Source organism: Scyliorhinus canicula, chromosome 19, assembly GCF_902713615.1.
Source record: "Scyliorhinus canicula chromosome 19, sScyCan1.1, whole genome shotgun sequence".
NCBI lineage: Eukaryota > Metazoa > Chordata > Chondrichthyes > Carcharhiniformes > Scyliorhinidae > Scyliorhinus > Scyliorhinus canicula.
In genome coordinates, this window is record NC_052164.1 from 40,300,945 (window position 1) to 40,324,481 (window position 23,537).

General features: G+C 46.2%; 2 protein-coding genes across 2 annotated transcripts; both read left to right on the forward strand.

The window, feature by feature from the left end:
- The first annotated feature begins 1,417 nt into the window (after positions 1 to 1,417).
- On the forward strand, positions 1,418 to 4,490 carry LOC119953992 (interferon alpha-F-like). Its single transcript, XM_038778769.1, has 4 exons — positions 1,418 to 1,549; positions 1,725 to 1,814; positions 4,040 to 4,279; positions 4,392 to 4,490. Exons 1-4 carry the CDS (start codon positions 1,418 to 1,420, stop codon positions 4,488 to 4,490), a joined length of 561 nt encoding a protein of 186 aa, XP_038634697.1.
- Positions 4,491 to 14,128: 9,638 nt separating this feature from the next.
- LOC119953993 (interferon alpha-F-like) lies at positions 14,129 to 18,299 on the forward strand. The gene is made up of 4 exons (XM_038778770.1): positions 14,129 to 14,260; positions 14,380 to 14,469; positions 17,779 to 18,018; positions 18,127 to 18,299. The coding sequence occupies exons 1-4, from the start codon at positions 14,129 to 14,131 to the stop codon at positions 18,223 to 18,225; spliced, it is 561 nt and encodes a 186-aa protein (XP_038634698.1). The 3' UTR covers positions 18,226 to 18,299.
- Positions 18,300 to 23,537: the final 5,238 nt, after the last annotated feature.

The window sequence follows — 23,537 nt, forward strand, 5'->3', positions numbered from 1 at the left end:
TCTTACTGCCCCCCCCACCAATACTGAGCCTCCCTCTACACCTTACTGCCCCCCCCCCCATACTGAGCCTCCCCCTACACCACCTTTCTGCCGCAAATACTGAGCCTCCCTCTACACCCCCTTACTGCCCCCCCCCCCCCAATACAGAGCCTCCCTCTACACCACCTTACTGCCCCCGGGTGATGTGAAGCTTCACAACACTGAGCTGGAAGCCAGCGCTGTTTAGTATTTTCTCGCAGGGATTTCCCTCTCGCTGCTTCCGGAGTCTCCAGTTTTCAGCTTCCTGACCTCAGAGAGAATCCGCACAAACTATTGATCTCCTGCAGCTCGAGCACAAATCCTCCAGCCCATTTTCACTTTTCCAATGTCATGTCCACACGTTAAAGGCGACACCAGTGCCAGCTCCCAGCAGAGTCCACACTCACACTCACTCCATTCGGCAACACAGGCGCTCGCTCCCGGATCACAAGCGGCTCCCATTCGACTTTCCCACTTTCATTCGCTTCACAAGAACCCTTCTCGCCGCTGAACCACGAAGCCGCCGCTTTCTCATCTTTCACATCGGTGTGTGACTCTGGCTCGGTTGCTCATGGCTCTGGCGAGTATTTGGAGGTTTGGGACGGTGTTGCTCCTCTTGTCCGGGACCCTCAGTCTGGGCTGTGAGAGGCTGCAGTTACAGCAAGTTCTCAACACAGAGACACTCAGCAAACTGAATGAAATGGTGAGTTGAACCTACAGCCAGAGCCGGATTCGAATCAAACAGCGTCTGTATGTTTTACAAAGTCATATCAGGAGAGGAAGAGAAATGTGTGAAAAAACACATCAGGTCTGAGCGGTGAATAGAAGTTGGACACTGAGGCGAGGAGAATTTACAGAAAGGAGGGATTGTTATCTGGGGGCGGGGGTGAAAGAGGATTCAGAAACATGCCATTCACATCAATAATCTGTGTTTAATGTAACCAAACAATCACAGTGTTATCAGGAACACAGTAAAGTAAATTTGACATCAAGTTACGTAAGAAGGTAAAAGAACAGATGGCTAAAAGCTGGTAAAAGAGGGAACTTTTCAGGAAGGTCTTGCCGTAGGAAGGGGAGGTGGAGAAATGCGGAAGTTTACGGAGGGACACAGACACATAGAGACACACAGAGACACACACACACAGAGACACAGACACAGACACACAGAGAGACACACAGACACACAGAGACAGAGAGAGAGAGACACACACACACAGACAGACTGGCAGATACACACACAGACGCGCAGGAGAGTTTAGGCGGTAGCTCCGGCTGCAAGCGGTTGCATTTTCACTCCCGGTGATTCTTTCGGTGAAAATACAACAATTGTTCGGAGTTGAACCCGGTTACGGTCAGTGTGTGATCCTCAGCTCCGTATCTCACTCTGGCTCGGTTGCTCATGGCTCTGGCCAGTATTTGGAGGTTTGGGACGGTGTTGTTCCTCTTGTCCGGGACCCTCAGTCTGGGCTGTGAGAGGCTGCAGTTACAGCAAGTTCTCAACACAGAGACACTCAGCAAACTGAATGCAATGGTGAGTTGAAGCTGGAGCCAGAAACAATTCCCCATCGCACTGGGTCCATTTGTTTTGAAGCATTCTCTCAGGAAAATGGTTCTGGGGTTTGCAGCGCTGCACAATTTATGGTCAGCGAATCTGCAGCATTACTGTTTCTGATCTGGGTTGACACAGTGTTTGTCTTTGCTCTCAGGGCGGTCGGTTCCCTCGGCAATGTGTCAGGGAGAGGTTTGCGCTGACAACCAAGACCTTGAATCTGGTGAAACTGTCTGAGGGTTTGCAGGTGAGTGAACACTGGGGCTTATTATCATTTATTCCATCAGAAATGTGCGAAAAACACGATAAAGATCAACCACCAGGATGGACAGAGCAGGTCGTTCATTGAAGTTGTCAGTGGAAATGAGGGAGCTCCTGCTTTGAACTCAAACCCCCGGGTAAAGACTCTTCCTCGTTCCCTCAGACTGATGTAGGGAATGGAACCTCATTGAGCTGTGATGCATCCTGTTGGGGGAGCCTGCCAAGTCTGCAGCATCATTCAAAGGTTACTTGTGCCTGCTAATCATCTCAATTCCTTTCATCACCTCACTACCCATTAGCATCTCTGTCTTCTCCCTCTTACTCCCTCACTGTCTATCCACTTCTTACCATCAATCGTCCTATACAGTTCAGGCAGGGCCCTTTCATCTGTGGATTCCACACAACATACCTGTCCACTCTCCATTACATTCACTCGATGGTCACTGTGTTGATATTGGTGGGATGGTTAGCTCATTGGCTAGTCCAGGATGCTGCCACCAGCGCTGGTCCAATTCCTGTCTGACTGAGGAGGTGTGAGACCTGCCTCTGCGCCCTTCCCTGAGAGTCGAAGACAATGGCAGACTCCCTCTACAAAGAAACAAAAACAAACTGCCCAGAAAGCAACTCAGGGTGAAGCATCAGATGCCACAGCGCCAGAGGCCCAGGGTGACCGTGACGAGTTTTCACGTTCGCTCCGTGTGCGTGGGATTCCTCCGGGTGCTCTGGTCTCCTCTCACAGTCCAAAGATGTGCAGGTGAGGTGGATTGGCCATGATAAATTGTCCCTTAGTGCCCAAAGGTTTGGTGGGGTTATGGGGATGTGGCAGCGGAGTGGAAGGGGAGCTCCATTATTCTAATACTGTCCAGGGTGTTCTCTCAATTTATGTCCTCTATAAACTGGAACAGAATCCAATAACTACTGTAATATAACATAACTCAATTATCTCTGGTGCAGCACGGTGGCACAGTGGTTAGCATTGCTGCCTCAGGGTGCCGAGGTCCCAACCTTGATCCCGGCTCTGGGTCATTGTCAGTGTGGAGTTTGCGCATTCTTTCCATGTTTGCGTGGAATTCGCTCCCACAATCCAAACATGTGCAGGGTAGGTCATTTGCCGTGCTAAATTGCCACTTAATTGGAAAAAATGAATTGAGTACTCTAAATTTATTTTTTTTAAACTCATCATCTCTAAATATTCCAACAACACAAACTCCCAGTCAGCCATCACCTCTGCATTCTCAGATTAGATTCATTCAGATATCACCAAGTTCACAACTTTGCAAAATGGATTTTTCCGATATTCCCCGAGGTGCCACCAAAATCTCGAATGGAGAGAGTTATTTCACTCACAGGGTCCGAGGAAGGAGATATTGATGGATGGGTCTTGTCAGGAGATTTGGTGTCAGTGGAGGGGGTTAAGTCGATGTGCGAGGAGGAGTTGGGGCCCATATTGAATGACGAGGTGTGAGGCACTTCGCAGGGTGAACTCCACATCCACCTGGGCCAGGTTTGGTTTCATCCAGCCTCGGGTAGTTTTGAGGGCGCACTTGACCAATTTCAGAATTAGTTACTTCTTTTTAGGGGGGGGGGGGGACGACAGGTTTACAGTGCTGTTTACATGGTCCGGGTAACAACGTGCATATGTTCTGGTTTTGTCCCGAGGTCATGGGTTTTGGGGTCTCCTTCTTTAGCACCATGTTGGCGATCCTGAAGATTGAGCTGGAGCCCTAACCTTTAGCGGCCATACTTTGGGTGTCAGACTTATCAGAGCTGCAAACGGGCGCAGGGGCCAATGGCGTCGCCTTCTCCTTCCTCATTGCTCGGAAGTGAGTTCTGCTGGGATGGAGTTCTCCGCCTCCATCCAGTGCCTCGGTTTGGCTTGGGGACCTGATTGAGTTCCTATTCCTTGAAAAAGTCAAAGAAAAGTTGAGGGGAGCAATCGACGGGATTCTATGGGAGATGAAGGCTTTTACTGTCTTTTTCAAGGAAATTGTCACCTTTTGTTACTCGGGGTGGGGGGGGAGGGTGGGGAGTTGACGGGAGGAGAGTGGCAGGTTTCATGAGAGGTTGTTTTATGATTCTGTTTTTCATATCTGTAGATGTGTTTATTTTTATTGTTATTTTGAATTTCATAAATGAAATATATTAATGAAAATATTTATTAAAAAAACAAAAATGCATCATCTTTAATCTGATTGTGTATATATTCCCCAGACACAGGACAGGATCCAGATTGTCCATCAGACCCTGCGTCACATCAGCAAGATCTACAGCATGAACCTGGGTTCAGTCACCTGGGACCGGAACAAGGTGGAAAACCTCCGCCTTCTCCTAGACCGACAGCTCAGTGAACTGGAAGAATGTGTCAGGAAACAGGGCTCAGAGGCCAGACTGAGGAAAAACTCCACCATTCAAAAATACTTCAGGAAACTGAGGAAGTTTCTCAAACAGAAGGTGGGACAATTGATAATTGACTGTGTGATTATTGGATTGTAGTTTATTTGACCGTATTTAGATCTGTTCATTTTCCAATTGGGTTTCCTTAAAATATATTCTGTTTTTCCAGACATTCAGCAACTGTGCTTGGGAAATAATCCGCGCTGAGACTAGGGCCCGTTTACAACAGCTCCTTTACTTAATGGCACAAGTCCGCAGAAGAAATTGAAATAAAATCCAACCGCATGTTCAGCAGAGACTGGAATAATTTATTTAAATTGGCTGTTATTTATATAATAACAGAATTCTGTGGTGACTGACAAAGAGCAAAGAATATCTTGATGTAATTTTCTATTTGATTATTTATTCTAATTTATTAATATTTATCGCTGCAATATTTTTATGTTGTGAAATCTTCATCATATGTGTGCTGAGCTAAATGGATGGCCATGATGTCTTTGTACAACAGATGTTAGATTTTTACGGTTGTGAACTCACAAATGTAAAGAAGGTATTTCGATAACACATTTCACACAGACTGAAACAAGAAATAGTTCTTTCAAAGGCTTCACGTTTTTGAGAAGTATTATATGTTATGTCTACAGTACGTCTGGAATTACAATTCTGACAGCTTGGCTCGATGATAACACTGATTGGTGGGTCAAACCCCACTTAATTCTCACTGGGCTCCTTATTGTAGCTGCTGAACCTCCAATCACAATTCTGCACTGGGAATGGTCCAGCCAATCCTCAGCTCTGCTTTCCCGGTTTCCTCAGTCTCAAGGGTCGGTTGCAGACAAACGACCCCTGACCCCATTCCTGTTTCAGACTCACCTTTACTTTCTGTTCACCACAAGGTCAACATTTCAATTAATTCCTCCTCATTTTAATTTATTGATATTTATCATTGTGTTGGCTTTGTGTCATGGATTGCTAAAGTTTTGTACAATTCATGAAAAATAAATGTTAATTTATTGATTTTTATTAAATTTTGGGAAATAAATAATATTTTTTTATAAACCTGGCAACTTTTTATACTGAATGAAAGCATATTTGTTCAAATAAATTGTTTTTGATATCACGCATTTTCTGGATCTTCTTCACTATAAATGTGTTATAATTGAACAAGTTAGCATTAGATGGAAGAGGTATTAATGATTTTAGTGCACTTAAGAGTGGTGATTATCTGCTTTCACAGCTATCAAAGGAAGGAGAGGGTCTTGGAGTAGGTGAATATTGACTAGGATGGGCACACGGTGTGGATATATCAGAACATTAGGATTGAGCTGGTGCAGAGCTGTGCGGACTTCAACAAGGTGAAGGTGATGCAATTTGCCATGGTTCACCCGGTGTGATTGTGGGTCACAATGGACTCGAAAGATTATTTTTTCAACATCCTGGAGCTGGCAGAGGCCTTCACCAGAGAGACGAAGCTGGGACTTGTCTGAGGAGCATGATTTGGGATTCTGTGTTTGAAGGTGGATGATTTTACAGTGTATTTATGCCTCATTTTAGTATATTTCTTTCTCTTGGGTTTGGGGCTGTACGAACGTGGGATTGACACATTTCTTGGCTCAGAGACAAGCTTGCTAATAATGTTGGGTTTTGGGTTTTGGGAGTTCGTCAGAAGGGAGTGGGTGGTTGTTGCTTTTAGGGAAGTAGTGCAGGGTGACGCTGGGAGGGGGTCACCTTGCTAGCAGAAGGAGAAGGTGTGGCTAGTGAATGAAAGAGGAGTGGAGGAAGAGGCTGTTGGGCTAGATCATGTGAGGCACAATCGGTCGAGCTGTTTTACTGTGTGTTTAGTAGGGGCATGGGGCCCGGTATGGTGTTCCTACAAGAAACTCACCTGTGAGTGCCGGACCATCCAGGTTGGGGAAGCCCTGGGTGAGCCAAGTTTTCCACTCAGGGTTTGACAGATGGGTCGGGTGGGAGTGGATTTCGGTCAGCAAAATGATTCGCTTTCAGTCGGGGACTCTGGCTGATCAGGGGATGCTTATGTGATGGTTACAGGTATGCTGGGGGGGGGGGGGGGTCGACATGGGCTGGTTTAGCTCACTCGGCTAAATCGCTGGCTTTTAAAGTAGACCAAGCAGGCCAGCAGCACTGTTCGATTCCCATACCAGCCTCCCCGGACAGGCGCTGGAATGTGGTGACTAGGGGCTTTTCACAGTAACTTCATTGAAGCCTACTTGTGGCAATAAGTGATTTTCATTTCATTTCATGGTCTGAGTGAATGTGTATGCCCCAAATTGGAGCAATGTCAAGTCTATGGGGTGCTTGCTGGCTGCAATACCGGAGATGGACACCCACCGATTGATTTTAGGGGCGAGATTTTAATTTCGTCTTAGATCCGAAGCTGGACTGTTCCCGATTGAGGTCACTAACCCAATTCGGAATTACAAGGGTGTTGGCTGCATTCATGGAGGAGACAACAGATGGTTTAGTGACTTGATTGAGCTTTAGTATCTCAAGAAGTTCAAGTTTACAGTGAGGGGGTTGTTAGATGGGTTCCACCGTAGATGACGACTTTTCATATAGTTCTTTAAGGAATGGGTCACTGCTGGCTGTTAGTGAGGTTAGGGGTGTGTGTGATTTGGGTTATATTTCTGTTACTGGGGTTATTGTTATAGAAAGGATGTGATTGCAGTAGAAAGAGTGCAGAGGAGATTCACCAGCATGTTGCATGGACAGGAGTTATGAAGCGAAGCTGGCCAGGCTGGGGTTAGTTTCCTTCGAGCAGAGAAGGCTGAGTGGAACCTGATTGAGCTGTGTAAAATTACGTGGGACATAGACAGGACAAATAGGAAGAAACATTCCAAAATATTATTGAAAGTAGTGGTTTATTTCTTCTCTCTCTTGCGCCTCTGCTCGCTGAACTTGGAATCAAACCATCTGGGCCCACTGCATTTTCTACTTCTAGACACATGCAAAATGTAATCCTTCACTTCCTCTGTTCCATTGTTTCTCACTTCAGCCTTTCATTTGGTCGTTCCATTCTACAACTCGATGGCTCATCTTTCACTTTGCTCTGCAAAGCACTGAGCTATGAGTCTGATTTTTGCCGTTTGATCACACTCGAGTATAATTTGTCTTCATTCATCTACAAATGGTGCTAGTATTTTAGAGGATTATGTTTTACTTAGTATTATCAAATATCCCCTGTCTTTGTCCTCATTCAATTAATAAATTACCTTTGTTTTACATACAAAGATGGAGAGACTTCAAAACTTTTTCTAAAGAATTTTTCTCCATATTCAAAATGTTTTTTTGGAATTATAGAGTAAGTAATCCTGTCTTGGATTCAGAGGTTGGAGGGTTCAAATGCACTGGAGAGTCATGGTTCAGACATGACCCCTGGCTCTGAATTATGGGTTGTCATCCAACCACACATTTGTGCCCAATGATCAAGATTCTCAGCTCCCCATTGTGTTATTTGGGCGATTGCATAAAATCTCACTGATTTACAGGATCCTTTCAAATCAGCCTCTCAACTCAGATAAAGATGGTCATGCCAAGAAAATAATGTACAAGTATGAATGGTTAATTTGCTTGTGACTCCTTCCTTTACTCCGCAGGGGGAGAATATGAGGTTTTGTGTCAACTAGATTAATGTCAGGTTGTCCTTCTGTTTTTTAAAATAAATTTAGAGTACACAATTCCTTTTTCCAATTGAGGGGCAATTTTGCGTGGCCAATCCACCTACCCTGCACATCTTTTGGGTTGTGGGTGCAACCCACGCAAACACGGGGAGAATGTGCAAACACCACACGGACAGTGACCCAGAGCTGGGACTATGGCGGCGTGCGCCCGCAGTTCTAACCACTGCGCCACCGTGCTGTGCTATCCATCTGTTTTTTTAATTAATAATCTTTATTGTCACAAGTAGGCTTATATTAATATTGCAATCAAGTCACTGTGCAAAGCCCCTCATCTCCACTTACCGGCGCCTTTTCAGGTACACGGAGGGAAAATTCAGAATGTCCAAATTACCTAACAGCATGTCTTTCGGAATTTGTGGAAGGAAACCGGAGCACGCAGAGGGAACCCACGCAGACACTGGGAGAACAGACTGTGCACAGCCAGTGATCCAACCTGGGAATCAAACCTGGGACCTGTCGCTGTGAAAGGAGAGTGCTAACCACTGTGTTTTATATTGTTGTCTGTACCTTTGCATACTTCAAAAAGAATACTATTGAAACGTTTAACACAGGTGCCCTTATATTTGAGATGAACAAAGGACAAACACAAGTGCTCACTTAAATCCAAGTTTATTTTCAATCATAATAAAACAGTTATCCCTTAAATTACCCCAGCTATAGTATGGCTTAATACGACATGAGCCAGGGGCAGCAGAGTCTTGCAGTGTTTGGCAATGCTGCCTCAGGGCCCCGGTTCACTGTCCTTGTGGAGTTTACACATTCTCCCCATGTCTGTGTGGGAGGTTGGTGGGTGACATTGTGGAAGTGGACTGACTGCACTCAGTGGCTCTGACTAGAGAGTTGTTAGCAGAGAGGAAGAACTACAAGTAGAGTTTGATCTATTAATGACATTCATCTCTCAACAGGGTTATTTTATGAGTATGGGGAGTAGGCCAGCCACCTGCTAACCCATCAGTTGAGGTCATAGGCGGCCATGTGGGACATAATGCAGGTGATGGATGAGGAAGGAGGTTTAGCGACGACACCGGAGAAAACTAATGAAGCATTCAAGGTCTTTTACCCGGGGCTGCATTGGTCTGGGCCCCGAGGGAGGATGCAGAGCTGCTGCACTTTTATATTCCCGGAGGTGGAAAGGGGGAAGGGACAGAGTTTGGAGGCATCACTGGGACTGCCGGAGATAATGGAGTCCGTTGGGTTGATGCCGTCGGTGAAGGCACCAGGGCTGGATGGCTTTCCGGTTGAATTTTATAAAACAGTTTAGGCTGTGTTGGCACCCATCTCCAGTGAAAGTATAAAGATTCGCTGGCACGGGGGCAAGCTGCCCACTAGGGTGGCTCAGGCATCAATCTCACTGATCCCAATGAAGAAAAAGGACAAAGTGGAGTGTGGGTCTTACAGGGCCATCTCCCTGCTAAACACTGGTGTGACATTGTCGGCTGTGGTTCTCTTCTCAAGCATTTGCTTGTCACCAGTGGATGGGGCGGGTGGCGGGGGGTTTCTGGAATGGGAGCAGTGGGAGGGGTGATGCAAGGGGGGTTGATTTGGGGGAATGGCTGTGTTAGTCAAGGGGAAAATGGACAAATGACAACCTGTTTGTAATTTGGTTGTATCTTCGGTTGACTCTGTGATTTGTTGATGGTAGAAATAAAATATATATATTTTAAAATGCTCACTAACACTTCTTCAACAGAAGCAGCCAAACCCACCACCTCTGTTCCTAGTGTGGCATGGTGGCACAATGGTTAGCACTGCTGCCTCACAGCTCCAGGGTCCCAGGTTCAATTCCAGCCTCCGATGACTGTCTATGTGAATTTTCTACTTTCTCCCTGTGTCTGTGTGGGTTTCCACTGCGTGCTAGGGTTTCCTCCCACAGTCCAAAGATGTGTGGGTTAGGTGGATTGGACCTGCTAAATTGCCCCGAGTGTCTAAAAGGTTAGGTGGGGTTCCTGGGTTACGAGGATGGGGTGGAGTCATTGGCTTAATTAGGGTGCTCTTTCCAAGGGCCGGTACAGACTCAGTGGGCCAAATGGCTGCCTTCTGCACTGTAAATTCTATGATTTTATTGTTCTCGAAGATGAAGGGTAGTAGATATATGTGAACCTGAACTTGCCCTTCAATCTCACATTCTGACTTGGAAATATATCAACTTCCCCTGACTGTCACTGGATAGTAATTCTGGAAAGCCCTTCCCAACACGTCTGTCAGTTTAGCGAGACCACATGGACTGCAGGGGTTCAAGAAAGTGGCTCAGACCTGCTTCTGAAGGGCAATTAGAGGGGAAAAACATACCCTGGCCTTGCCAGCAATGTTCACATATCAGCTACAATGTTCTCGAATGGTGGGGTAGAATTGCGAGGCCGAGTGGCTGATCATGCTCCTGATTTATTTGTTGTGGTGTTTGTCTGTTCATGATCACAATGCTGGTTGTTGGTGAGTGAAGCTCAAATTGGCTAACATGTTACCTACATTACTACAGTGACAATACCTCAAAGGTACTTGATCAGCTGTCAACTACTTTGTGATATTCTGTGGTCAAGAAGGCCGCTACATGAATGTAAGTCTGTTTTCAAATCAAAGGCATATTGAAAACAGGCCCCACACACAAAACTGACCTCAGCTCAGGATCAATGGATCATCACTGACATTTTTTACAGGCCTTTGAGGAGGCTCCAAAAACTACATTTGACAACTTGGGTGTGGGGACAGTAATACTTTCACAAATTAACTTTTTAATTTGGAAACATAAAGAATATTAAACCCCAGTGTCACCAGAGATTGAGCCAGTATTATTTTCAGTGATGTTCAATTGGGTTTCTAACAGAGGATATATCGATACTGTAAACACTCTTAAATATGTGCATCAATATTTTGAGATCTTTTCAAAAATTCAATTTTACTATTCAGTCTGACTGTGCTGGTTCATGGCAGATGTGACGTTTGGTGATTGGCAATGAATTGCAGTGGAAAATCTTTCAGAGGGTTGGTGCAGACTCGATGGGCCGAATGGCCGCCTTCTGCACTCTCAGGATTCTATGATGTGGAGATGCCGGCGTTGGACTGGGGTGGGCACAGTAAGATGTCTTAAAAAACACCAGGTTAAAGTCCAACAAGTTTGTTTCAAATCACTAGCTTTCATACCTCTTCATTCACCGGATGAAGGAGCAGTGCTCCGAAAGCTAGTGTTTGAAACAAACATGTTGGACTTTAACCTGGTGTTTAAAGACTTCTTACTGTGCTCACCGCAGTCCAACGCCCGGCATCTCCACATCATGACTAGCTTTTGGTGCATTCCTCCTTCCTCAGGTGAATGGAGAGGTAGGTTCCAGAAACATTTATACAGACAAAGTCAAAGATGCAAGATGATACTTTGAATGCGGGTAAATAAGTCTTCACAGAGCCAGAGACAGGGGTAACCCCAGGTAAAAGAGGTGTGAATTGTCTCAAGCCAGGACAGTTGGTAGGATTTCGCAAGCCCCCCAGGTGGGGGGGGGGGGGGGGGTGAATGTAATGCGACATGAATCCCAGGTCCCGGAACTTGGCTATAAGTTTCTGCTCTGCAATTCCGCGTTCTTGCGCGTCCTGTGAATTAGAGATGAGAAACCTTGGCCTTGCCCGCGACCCTCACATCCCATCAATGAATTAAAAAATCAAATTTTGCAGAGAAATTTGTGAATGAGCATGCGATTTTTATTTGGTGAAGGTGGAAAATCTGATTTCAATCCGAGTTCCAGCTGAGAGGGATTGGGTGGCATTCCCTTTGGAAGCTGGGATATCCCGAATATCCGGAACCCTTTCCCATTTCCCCCTCAGGCCTCTCAGTGACGAGCGGCTCGCTTCACAAACTCTCCTCCCTCTCGGAAATGACAAAACGCCTTCACTTTCCCTGAGGCACTTTCGCTTTTGGAACAAACTGATAACAAGGTTCATTTCCAGAGAGAAACTGAGGCGGCCGCTTCCCCGGGAGACAGAGAGAGAGACAAGAAAGAAACGGGGTGAAAGGAGAGGGAGCGGAATCACTTTCACCCTCGGAATCGGAGCAGATGAAATATTCTTTCAGTCAAACTCTTGAAAACGGCTCCAGAAAAGCAGCGGGAAATGAGCAAATTGCGCCAGTGAAAGAGCAGATTGTGGGACAGCTCAATGGGAGCGGAGTCAGTGTCCATGAAGCGGGGAGCCTGGGCTCTGAGCCGGGCTCTCTGCAATGTTCAAGCTGTGAAGTGTGGAGAGGACAAGCGCGAGGTGAACACACCGGGTCCCGGTGCATTTCAGAGGCGATGGGGCCCCGGGTCAGCTCGAGAAGCCGCCGCACCGGATTCCCGCTCTCGGTGTCGCAATAATCCGGATGATCAAATCCAGTCCCCAATACATGTTCCCCCTGCACCCCCCCCCCCCGCAATACTGAGCCTCCCTCTACACCACCAAACTGCCTCCCCCCCCCCCAAAACTGACCCTCCCTCTACACCACCTTACTGCCCCCCCAATACAGAGCCTCCCTCTGCACCACCTTATTGTCCACCCAACACTGAGCCTCCCTCTACACCACCTTACTGCCCCCAATACAGAGCCTCCCTCTACACCACCTTACTGCCCCCAATACTGAGCCTCCCTCTACACCACCTTACTGCCCCCCAATACTGAGCCCCCCTCTACACCACCTTACTGCCCCCAATACTGAGCCCCCCCTCTACACCACCTTACTGCCCCCAATACTGAGCCTCCCTCTACACCACATTACTGCTCCCCAATACTGAGCCTCCCTCTCCACCACCTTACTGCCCCCCAATACTGAACCTCCCTCTACACCAACTTACTGCCCCACAATACTGAGCCTCCCTCTACACCACCTTACTGCCCCAATACTGAGCCTCCCTCTACACCACCTTACTGCCCCAATACTGAGCCTCACTCTACACCACCTTACTGCCCCCCAATACTGAGCCTGCCTCTACACCACCTGACTGCCCTCCCCATACTGAGCCTCCCCCTACACCACTTCACTGCCCCCCCAATACTGACACTCCCTCTACACCACCTTACTGCCCCACCCAATAGTAGCCTCCCTCTACACCACCTTACTGCCCCACCCAATACTGAGCCTCCCTCTACACGACCTTACTGCCCCCCCCAATACTGACCCTCCCTCTACACCACCTTACTGCCCGCTCCCCAATAGTGAGCCTCCTCTACACCACCTTACTGCCCCACCCAATACTGAGCCTCCCTCTACACCATCTTACTGCCGTGCAATACTTAGACTCCCTCTACAACACCTTACTGCCCCCCAATACTGAGCCTCCCTCTACACCACCTTACTGCCCCCCCCATAGCGAGCCTCCCTTTACACCACCTTACTGCCCCCCCAATACCGAGCCTCCCTCTGCACCACCTTACTGCCCACCCAATACTGAGCCTCCCTCTACATCACCTTACTGCCCCCATTACTGACCCTCCCTCTACACCACCTTACTGTCCCCCAATACTGAGCCTCCCTCTACACCACCTCACTGCCCCCCAATACTGAGCCTCCCTCTACACCACCTTACTGCCCCCTCCAATACTGAGCTACCCTCTATACCACCTTACTGCTCCCAATACTGAGCTTCCCTCTACACCACCTTACTGCTCCCCAATACTGAGCCACCCTCTGCACCACCTTACTGCCCCCCCCCCCCAATACTGAGCCTCCCTCTACACCACAGTACTGCCCCCCCAATACTGAGCCTCCCTCTACACCACCTTACTGCCCCCAATATTGACCCTCCCTCTAATCCACCTTACTGCCCCCCGGGTGATGTGAAGCTTCAAAACACTGAGCTGGAAGACAGCACTGTTTGGGATTTTCTCGCCGGGATTTCCCACTCGCTGCTTCCGGAGTCTCCAGCTTTCAGCTTCCGACCTCAGAGAGAAACCGCACAAACTATTGATCTCCTGCAGTTCGAGCACAAATCCTTCAGCCCATTTTCACTTTTCCAATGTCATGTCCACACATTAAATGCGACAGCATGGCAGAGCCAGTGCCAGTTCCCAGCAGAGTCCACAATCACACTCACTCCATTCGCCAACACAGGCGCTCGCTACCGGATCACAAGCAGCTCCCATTCGACTTTCCCACATTCATTCGCTTCACAAGAACCCTTCTCGCCGCTGAACCACGAAGCCGCCGCTTTCTCATCTTTTACATCGGTGTGTGACTCTGGCTCGGTTGCTCATGGCTCTGGCGAGTATTTGGAGGTTTGTGACGGTGTTGTTCCTCTTGTCCGGGACCCTCAGTCTGGGCTGTGAGAGGCTGCAGTTACAGCAAGTTCTCAACACAGAGACACTCAGCAAACTGAATGAAATGGTGAGTTGAAGCTGGTTTCTGAGCAGCCTGTGAATCACATTGGGTCTACTTGCTGTGAAATGTTATTTCTGGAGAAATAGTTTGGGGTTTTTAATAAGATTTTATTTCACTCCTCTCAGGGTGGCCCCTTTCCCAGACACTGTATAAAACACAGATACTCGCTGAAAACCAAGCCCTTGAACCTGGCGAAACTTTCGAAGGGATTAGAGGTGAATGTGACAATGGTAGCAGTTTCTGTCGTTACGTTTCACTCTGTAGTTAGAGCAACAACCTGCTCTCAACAAGCTTTCGAAGGGATTAGAGGTGAGTGAAAACTCGGTCATTTCATTCAGACGCGGGGTTTTATAGAAAGTTCGTGGAACAACCTGATCAGAACCGGGAACACATGAATTTTCAATAGAGATATTTGCACCCATTGTGATAATGAAAGCAGCTTCTGTCGTTATATTTCACTCTGTGTCTCACCCATGAAATGTGTCACTCTCTCTTACCGCATTCACTATCTCATTATCTCTAACCCCTGATATTACGTACCTCCCTTTAACCAACTCTTCCCCTCAAATTACTTTGCTTGCTGCAACTAATGGATTTGCTCGAACTATCTTAATCTCCCTATCTCACTGACTCTTAAAATTTCATTCCTCTGATCAACGACTTTCTGCCCCAAAATACAATTTATTCTTAAAATCTGTAGAAATATATTCAAAAACAATCCAGTTCAAATTGACAAGAGGACAGTGCAATGAAATTCGACATGCCTCCATGTCACAAATCCTAATCTTACGCAATCAATGCAATTGTAATTTTCTGAATGTTAACAATGCACATTCCATATCAGATATATAGCTTCAATGCAAAACAATTCAAGATTATGGCTGATTTCAACAAGATAAACAAGGGAAAACTGTTCACAGTAGCCAATGGTACAAGGTCCTGGAGATACAGGTTTAATGCACGCATAAGGACATCATCCCCACAGCCATTTTTACAAACCAGTTGGAGTCAGAGAATTCAGCGATGGGAATCCAAAAATCAATCTTGTCAGGTTTGTGTCCTGGTTGCCAATGATACAGGTGGGGTCAGAGGAAGTTGTGTCGATGTCTCTCGTTCAACAGCAGTCAGTACCTGTTCAAGTAACCTTACATCTGGAAGAGTGCAGTGTGTGCTGAAAGTACCACAAACTCATGATTCCGACCACATTCCCCCATCTCCCACAATGCATGACTTCCATCCAGCTATCACTGACTGTAAAATGTAGCCCCTCTTTCATCCTGGGGATTGAGAACAGTCCGCACTTCCAAGTGGCACTGCCACAGTGCTACCTCCTCTTTATCTATTATTATTCGTTTCTAAATCATTTAAAAAAATTTGGACGACCTAATTATTTTTTTAGAATTAAGGGGAAATTTGGCGTGGCCAATCCACCTCCCCCGCACATCTTTGTGTTTTGGGACTGAGACCCATGAAGACATGAGGAGAGTGTACAAACTCCACACGGATAATGACCCAGGGCTGGGATCGTGCCTGGGTCCTTGGTGCCGTGAGGCAGCAATGCTAAGCACTACGCCACCATGCCACCCTTATCTATTTTTACCATATCCAAATTTTCGTCATGTTTTACTCTGACATTTGAAGTATCTCCTTCTGAACTGGAGACAAATACAAATTCCTGATTTATTTCCTCAGCTTTTTCTTCTATCTTCTCGGGAATGTATTGTTTTCCCACTAATCACCCACCCTTCCTTTTATTTTTATGCTTATAAGTGATTTTTAGCTTCCTTTTTCATTTTGATGTCATCAATTCTGAGGCATACTTTTGACTCCACAATTCTTTTGAGATAATCTTTGTGGATGGTCTGCATTCAGTAGGGGGCTGGTTCAGCACAGTGGGATAAACAGCTGGCTTGTATTGCTGAACAAGGCCAGCAGCGCAGGTTCAATTCATGTACCGGCCTCCCCAAACAGGTGCCGGAATGTGGCGACTAGGGACTTTTCACAGTAACTTAATTGAAGCCTACTTGTGACAGTAATCTATTATTATTATTCAACTTGGTTCCATGCTGCACCAAGAGTCTAAATTTTATCAGAAGGTTTCAGTTTCTGCATTTTTATTATCGCCTCATATTTAGTCGGTTTGATCATCCAAATTTAGATATCCTTTGTCTCTGCTTCTTCGAAAGGAACCCAGTCTTTAGTTCAAACATCTCCACTTTTAAATACTCGCTGACATTTGTTAGGCCACAGCTAGAGCACTGGAATGGCTGCAATGGAGATTTACCGGGATGTTGTCTGGGCTGGAGAGAGTTAGCTAAAAAGAGAGATTGGATAGACTGGAGTTGTTTTCTTGGATCAGAGGAGACAGAGGGAGGACATGATAGTGATGTATAAAATTACGAGAGGCATAGATGTGAAGACAGGAAGAAACATTTCCCCTTGAAGGAGATATCAAGGACCGGGGACATGGATTTCAGATAAGGAGCAGCAAGTTTAGGGGGGGTGTGAGGAAAAACTTTTTAACCCATTGGGTGATGGGAGTGTGGAACTCACTGCCTGAAAGGGTGGTGGAGGTAGAGACTCTCATGACATTTAAGATGTATTTAGATGTGCACCTGAGATGACAAGGCACACATGGCTATGGGTCAAATGGAAACTGGGATTATAATGCTGATGTAATTATTTTTGTCTGGCGCAGACACGACGTGCCAATCGGCTTTTGCTGTGACTCTATCACTCTATTCCCTTATAACCCAATAATATTTATAGGAATTGGCTGCATAATGGTGATGCCACATGACTAATAATCCCGACGCTGAGTGTAATGGTGTGGGAACATGTCTTCAAATCCCACCATGGCAGCTGGTACCATTCATGCTCAGTTCATCAATCTGGAATGGGCAACTAGTCCCAGTGATGGGACTATCATTGATTGTTTTAAAGATACATCTGATTCATTAACGTCTTTTTAGGAATGTAAACCTGCTGCCCTTAAGCAGTCTGGCCTACAGCTAACCCCTGATCCACAGCCATGTGGTTGTCTCTTCAACCTCCTCTGAAATATTCACTTTAAAGGCAATTAAGGATGAGCAACACATTTAGATTGGCCAGTGATGCCCACATCCTATGAAAGAAGAAAAAATAATATTAAATTCAACACACATGATCCAGATCCCCTTTAAAGTCACTAAATTAAGCATCTCCCAAATTAACATTTTTGGTTTGATTTATTTTTGTTCTTTGGCAGAATTGATTCTAATGCTAAAGGTAACACGTCTCCCTAATGTCATTTTGTATTTTATACAGACACAGGATCGGATCCAGATTCTCCATCAGACCCTGCGTCACATCAGCAAGATCTACAGCATGAACCTGGGCTCAGTATAGGGAATATAGTAGGGGGCAAAGTACGGAGTATTGCGTATTTGAGCATTTTAAGTTTGATTTATTTTTGTTCTTCGAAATAATTTATTCGAATGCTAAAGGTAACAGGTCTCTCTAATATCGTTTTGTATTCTGTACAGAAAGAGGATCAGATCCAGATTCTCCATCAGACCCTGCGTCACATCAGCAAGATCTACAGCATGAACCTGGGCTCAGTCACCTGGGACCGGGACACGGTGGAAAACCTCCGCCTTCTCCTGGACCGACAGCTCAGTGAGCTGGAAGAATGTGTCAGGAATCAGGGATCAGAGCACAAGATGAGGAGAAACTCCACCATTCATAATTACTTTAGGAAACTGGAGAAGTTTCTCAATCAGGAGGTGGGACAATTGATAATTGACTGTGTGATTACTGGCTGGTCGATCATTTCACCCGATCAACATTAATTTATTTTCTAATACACTTTCCTGAATAATTTTCTTTTTCAGAAATTCAGTGACTGTGCCTGGGAAATAATCCGCACTGACACCAGGGCCCGATTACAACAGATGCTTTTCATAATGCTGCAAATCAGCAGAAGAAACTGATAAATACATTGGTCCAGAATGGGAACAAAGAATGTTTATTTTGAAGACTTTTCATGTGCAGCTATATTTTTATATGGATATTTGAAATTCATTTTATACTTTATTGTAATGATGAGAGAATAATGAGTGACTTGATGAAATTGTTCACTGTCTTTATTTATTTTAATTTATTGATACCTACAGTCGCGTTATTGTGGGTGGTGAGTCTGGTTTGAGAATTGTCTGTCAGGCTTTCAGGATATGGGTTTCCAGACCTTTCCTAAATGGACAACATTTCAAACTATATCAGGCTCTTTAATTGATTGATATTTATTTTCATGATGTTTTTGTAGAATGAAATGTTAGAATTTTATTTAATGTGTAAAATGAGTTAAAAATGTTAATTTATTGATATTTATTAAGAATTGGGTTGTAGAAAATGTTTATCTAAACTGGAAAATTTTATACTGAATGAGAGCATGTATTTATATATTTAATATTTATAATAAATCGTTTTTAATATTACACATTTCTAAAGTTATGTTCATTTTGATTTCTGTCGGTTTGATTTCCACATTACAAATGGTCTGAATTCCCCTATCTGCTGCCTGTTGCTGTTGCTCATTCTCTGCTCCATTTTCCATTCTCTCCATCCTCTGATTTTCCCTCACCTGGTGGAATTGTAAATTCATTTTGAACTCAACTTACCCAGGTTCTCATATTTTCTAAACTTCTGCACCTCAACAATATAGTATCATGGAATCCCTACAGTGCAGGAGGAGGCCATTCAACCTATCGGGTCTGTCCCGACCCTCTGAAAGAGCATCTTAACAAGGTTCACTGCCCTCACCTATCCCTGTATCCCCGTAACCCTACTTAACCTGCACATCTTTGGACATTAAGGGAAAATTTTAACAGAGCCAATCTACCTAACCTGCATGTTTTTGGACTGTGGGAGGAAACCAGAGGAAACCGAGGCAGACACGGAGAGAACATGCAAACTCCACACAGACAGTCACCCAAGGCTGAAACTGAGCAGTGTCATGTGTGCCGCGATACAGTAACATTAACCACTGTGCCACCATGCCATCCTTTGATGAAATTCTGGCACTGAGGCTGAGAGGACTTGGTATAACATCCAGAATAAGAAAGTGAACTGGGCGGCTAACATAGCCATGATAAGGAAGTGGATGGTGGGTACGGTGTCTATCTGGGAGCGGGTGGAGGCAGCTTTGTGCAGGGGCATCAGTTTGGCAGTCCTGGTCATGGCTCCTCTACCGCTGTCGCCGGCCAAGGACTCCACCAGCACGGTAGTGGGGGCGGCCCTGCGGATATGGGGCCAGTGGAGGAGGCATGTAGGGGAGGTAGGTGTGTCGGTCTGGGCTCCTATATGTGATATTGATTTGCCCCGGGAACATGGATGGAGGTTTTCGAACATGGGGTTGGGCGGGGGGAGGAGTGTGGGCGATATGTTCCTGGAGGGGAGCTTTGCGAGTTTGAGGGGCTTGGAAGAGAAATTTGAGCTGGCAAGGGTAAATGACTTCAGGTACTTACAGATGCAGGACTTTGTCCGCAGACAGGTCCCATCCTTCCCACGCCTCCCGCCAATGGGGATTCAGGACAGAATAGTCTTTGGGGGAGAAGGAGGAGATGGTAGAGTCTCGGATATTTACACAGTGCTCATGAAGGGGGAAGAGTCCCAGACGGAGGAACTGAAACTCAAATGGGAGGCGGAGCTGGGTGGGGAGATGGAGGACAGGCTGTGGGCTGAAGCACTGAGTAGGGTAAACTCAACCGCAACATGTGCCAGGCTCGGCCTGATTCAATTTAAGGTCGCTCACCGTCCCACATGATGATATCTCGGATGAGCAAATTATTTGGGGTAGAGGACAAGTGCGCTAGATGCGCGGGAGGACCAGCGAACCATGTTCACAAGTTTTGGGCATGTCCTAAGCTTAGGGGGTACTGGGAGGAGTTTGCGGGGATCATGTCCCGGGTGCTTAAAACAAGGGTGGTGATGAGTCCAGTGGTGGCAATGTTTGGGGTTTCGGAAGACCTGGGAGTGCAGGGGAGGAAGGAAGCTGATGTTTTGGCCTTTGCTTCCCTCGTACCCCGGCGGCAAATATTGCTGGCATGGAGGGACTCAAAACCCCCGAAGACCGAACTATGGCTTTCAGACATGGCTAGTTTTCTGGGTTTGTAAAAAATTAAGTTTGCCTTGAGGGTATCTGTACTGGGGTCTGCCCGAAGATGGCAACCATTCATCGACTTCTTGACGGGAGAGTGAACGTCAGCAGGGGGGTGGGGTGGGGGGGGATTAGAGTAGAGTAGGGGGGATAAATAGGCAGGCACTGTCTATGGGAGAGGAGCGGGCCTGTGCAGTATGGGTCGATTGAGGCATTGATTTTACGTTGGTTTTTGCATATTTTTGTCTTTTTTTACTGTTTGATATCTGTAACTGTTTACAATGCCGAAAAATACCTCAATAAAATTGTTTGTTTAAAAAAAAAGAATAAGAAAGTGAAAGATGAAGGCATTAATTCAGAAGGGACAGAGAGAAATGGGATTGAGTTTGGAGATGTTGCAGTGTTGAGGTGACAATTTTGCGATCTAATGATGCAGAAGTTCAGGCTTATGCTCAGAGGATGTTGGTGAAAATTACACAATTTGATGGGATTTGAATTTAGTTAATCAATCGCAGTAATAGTAAGTACGATATTGCACGAAACACTTTCCTGATGCACTCATGCCTGTTCGGGAAGGAAATTGATGCCCCATCCCCGCTCTGGCCTACATGTGGCTACAACAATGTGATTGCCTCTTCACAGCCCTCTGATGTGGCCTAGGAGCCATGAACCTCAAGGGCAATTAGGCATGGGCAACAAATGCTGGCCTGACTAGTGATATGGAATTGATACAATAGAATTTTGAATACTGACTGTATGACATCAGAACACAAGGAGGAGCAGACCAATTATGTTCCACCATTCAATTTTGTCTTAAGTGATCTGATTGTGGCCTTATCCCATTTCCTACTTACGCCCATCACTTTTACTCATTTGTTGAACAGACAACTGTCCAAATCGGGCTTGGATGTATTCAATGATCCTGCCTCTGTGCAGGTTGCAGAATTTGAAAGATTAATGGCACTTGGAGCAATCAGAGTTTACAATCAGATCAGAGAGGATGTTATCGAATGGTGGGATAGGATGGCGAGGGCGGGTGTCCTATGATGTTCCTAATTTATATGTTGGGGTGTTTTTCTGTTCATGATCACAACACTGGTTGTTGATAAGTGAAGCACAAATTGGCTAATGTGTTTCCTATATTACGTCAGTCACAATGCCTCAAATGTACTACATCAGCTGTCGAGTACTTTGTCATGTTCTGTTGTCAGGAAGGGCGCTACATAAATGTAATTCTGTTTTCAAATCAAACTCATATTGAAAACTGTCCCCACACAAAAAACCCACCTCAGCTCAGGATCAATGGATCATCGCTGAAATTGTTTACAGGCCTTCGATAGGCTCCAAAAACTAGTTTTGACAATTTGGGTCTGAGGACAGTTTTAGTTTCTGAAATTAACTTTTGAATTTGAAAACAGAAAGACAATTACACCCCAGTGTCACCAGACATTGAGCCTGTATTATTTTCAGTAATGTTGAATCAGGTTTCCAACAGAGGTAAAATCGATACTGCCATTAAAATGCTTCTGCGTTTAAATAAAATTGCACGTGGCAACAATCTTAAATAAATGCATCAATATTCTCAGATATTTTCAAAAATTCAATGTTAATGTGCAGTCTGATTTTGCTGGTTCATGGCAGATGTGACGTTTGGTGATTGGCAATGAATTGGAGTGGAAAATCTTTCAGAGGGTCGGTGCAGATTGGATGGGCTGAATGGCTGCCTTCTGCACTGTAGGGATTGTATGATTTTATGAATTAGAGATGAGAAACACACAGTGGCCTTGCCAGCGAACCTCACATCCCATCAATGAGTAAAATAAGTCAAATTTGGCACAGATTTCAGTGAGTGGACCTGAGATTTTTATTTGGTGACGGTGGACATGCTGATTTCAATCCGAGTTCCAGCTGTGAGGGATTGGGTGACATTCCCTGTGGAAGCTGGGATATCCCGAATATCCGGAACCCTTTCCCATTTCCCCCTCAGGCGTCTCAGTGACGAGCCGCTCGCTTCACAAACTCTCCTCCCTCTCGGAAATGACAAAACGCCCTCACTTTCCCTGAGGCACTTTCGCTTTTGGAACAAACTGACAACAAGGTTCATTTCCAGAGAGAAACTGAGGCGGCCGCTTTCCCGGGAGAGAGACAGAGAGATAAGAAAGAAACGGGGTGAAAGGAGACGGAGCGGATTCACTTTCACCCTCGGAATCGGAGCAGATGAAATATTCTTTCAGTCAAACTCTTGAAAACGGCTCCAGAAAAGCAGCGGGAAATGAGCAAGTTGTGCCATTGAAAGAGCCGATTGTGGGACAGCTCAATGGGAACGGAGTCAGTGTCCATGAAGCGGGGAGCCTGGGCTCTGAGCCGGGCTCTCTGCAATGTTCAAGCTGTGAAGTGTGGAGAGGACAAGCGCGATGTGAACACACCGGGTCCCGGTGCATTTCAGAGGCAATGGGGCCCCGGGTCAGCTCGAAAAGCCGCCGCACCGGATTCCCGTTCTCGGTGTCTCTATAACCGGATGATCAAATCCAGCCCCCAATACATGTTCCCCCTGCAACCCCACCCCCCCAATACTAAGCCTCCCTCTACACCACCTTATTGCCCCCCCAATACTCAGCCTCCATCTACACCAACTTACTGCCCCCCAATACTGAGCCTCCCTCTACACCACCTTATTGCCCCCCCCAATACTGAGCCTCCCTCTACACCACTTTACTGCCCCCAATACTGAGCCTCCCTCTACACCACCTTACTGCCCCCCAATACTGTGCCTCCCTCTACACCACCTTACTGCCCCCCAATACTGAGCCTCCCTCTACACCCCCTTACTGCCCCCCCAAATACAGAGCCTCCCTCTACACCACCTTACTGCCCCCAATACTGAGCCTCCCTCTACACCACCTTACTGCCCCCCCCCCCCCCCACCAATACTGAGCCTCCCTCTACACCTTACTGCCCCCCCCCCCCAATACTGAGCTTCCCTCTACAACACCTTTCTGCCCCCAATACTGAGCCTCCCTCTACACCACCTTACTGCCCCCGGGTGATGTGAAGCGTCACAACACTGAGCTGGAAGCCAGCGCTGTTTCGGATTTTCTCGCAGGGATTTCCCTCTCGCTGCTTCCGGAGTCTCCAGCTTTCAGCTTC

Bases quoted from the DNA above. Each gene is read 5' to 3' on its own strand.
- LOC119953992 (XM_038778769.1), top strand. From the start codon at position 1,418: ATGGCTCTGGCCAGTATTTGGAGGTTTGGGACGGTGTTGTTCCTCTTG. The intron at 1,550-1,724 runs GTGAGTTGAAGC...CTTTGCTCTCAG, and splicing joins TCAGCAAACTGAATGCAATG to GGCGGTCGGTTCCCTCGGCA. The intron at 4,280-4,391 runs GTGGGACAATTG...CTGTTTTTCCAG, and splicing joins GGAAGTTTCTCAAACAGAAG to ACATTCAGCAACTGTGCTTG.
- LOC119953993 (XM_038778770.1), top strand. From the start codon at position 14,129: ATGGCTCTGGCGAGTATTTGGAGGTTTGTGACGGTGTTGTTCCTCTTG. The intron at 14,261-14,379 runs GTGAGTTGAAGC...CACTCCTCTCAG, and splicing joins TCAGCAAACTGAATGAAATG to GGTGGCCCCTTTCCCAGACA. The intron at 18,019-18,126 runs GTGGGACAATTG...TTTCTTTTTCAG, and splicing joins AGAAGTTTCTCAATCAGGAG to AAATTCAGTGACTGTGCCTG.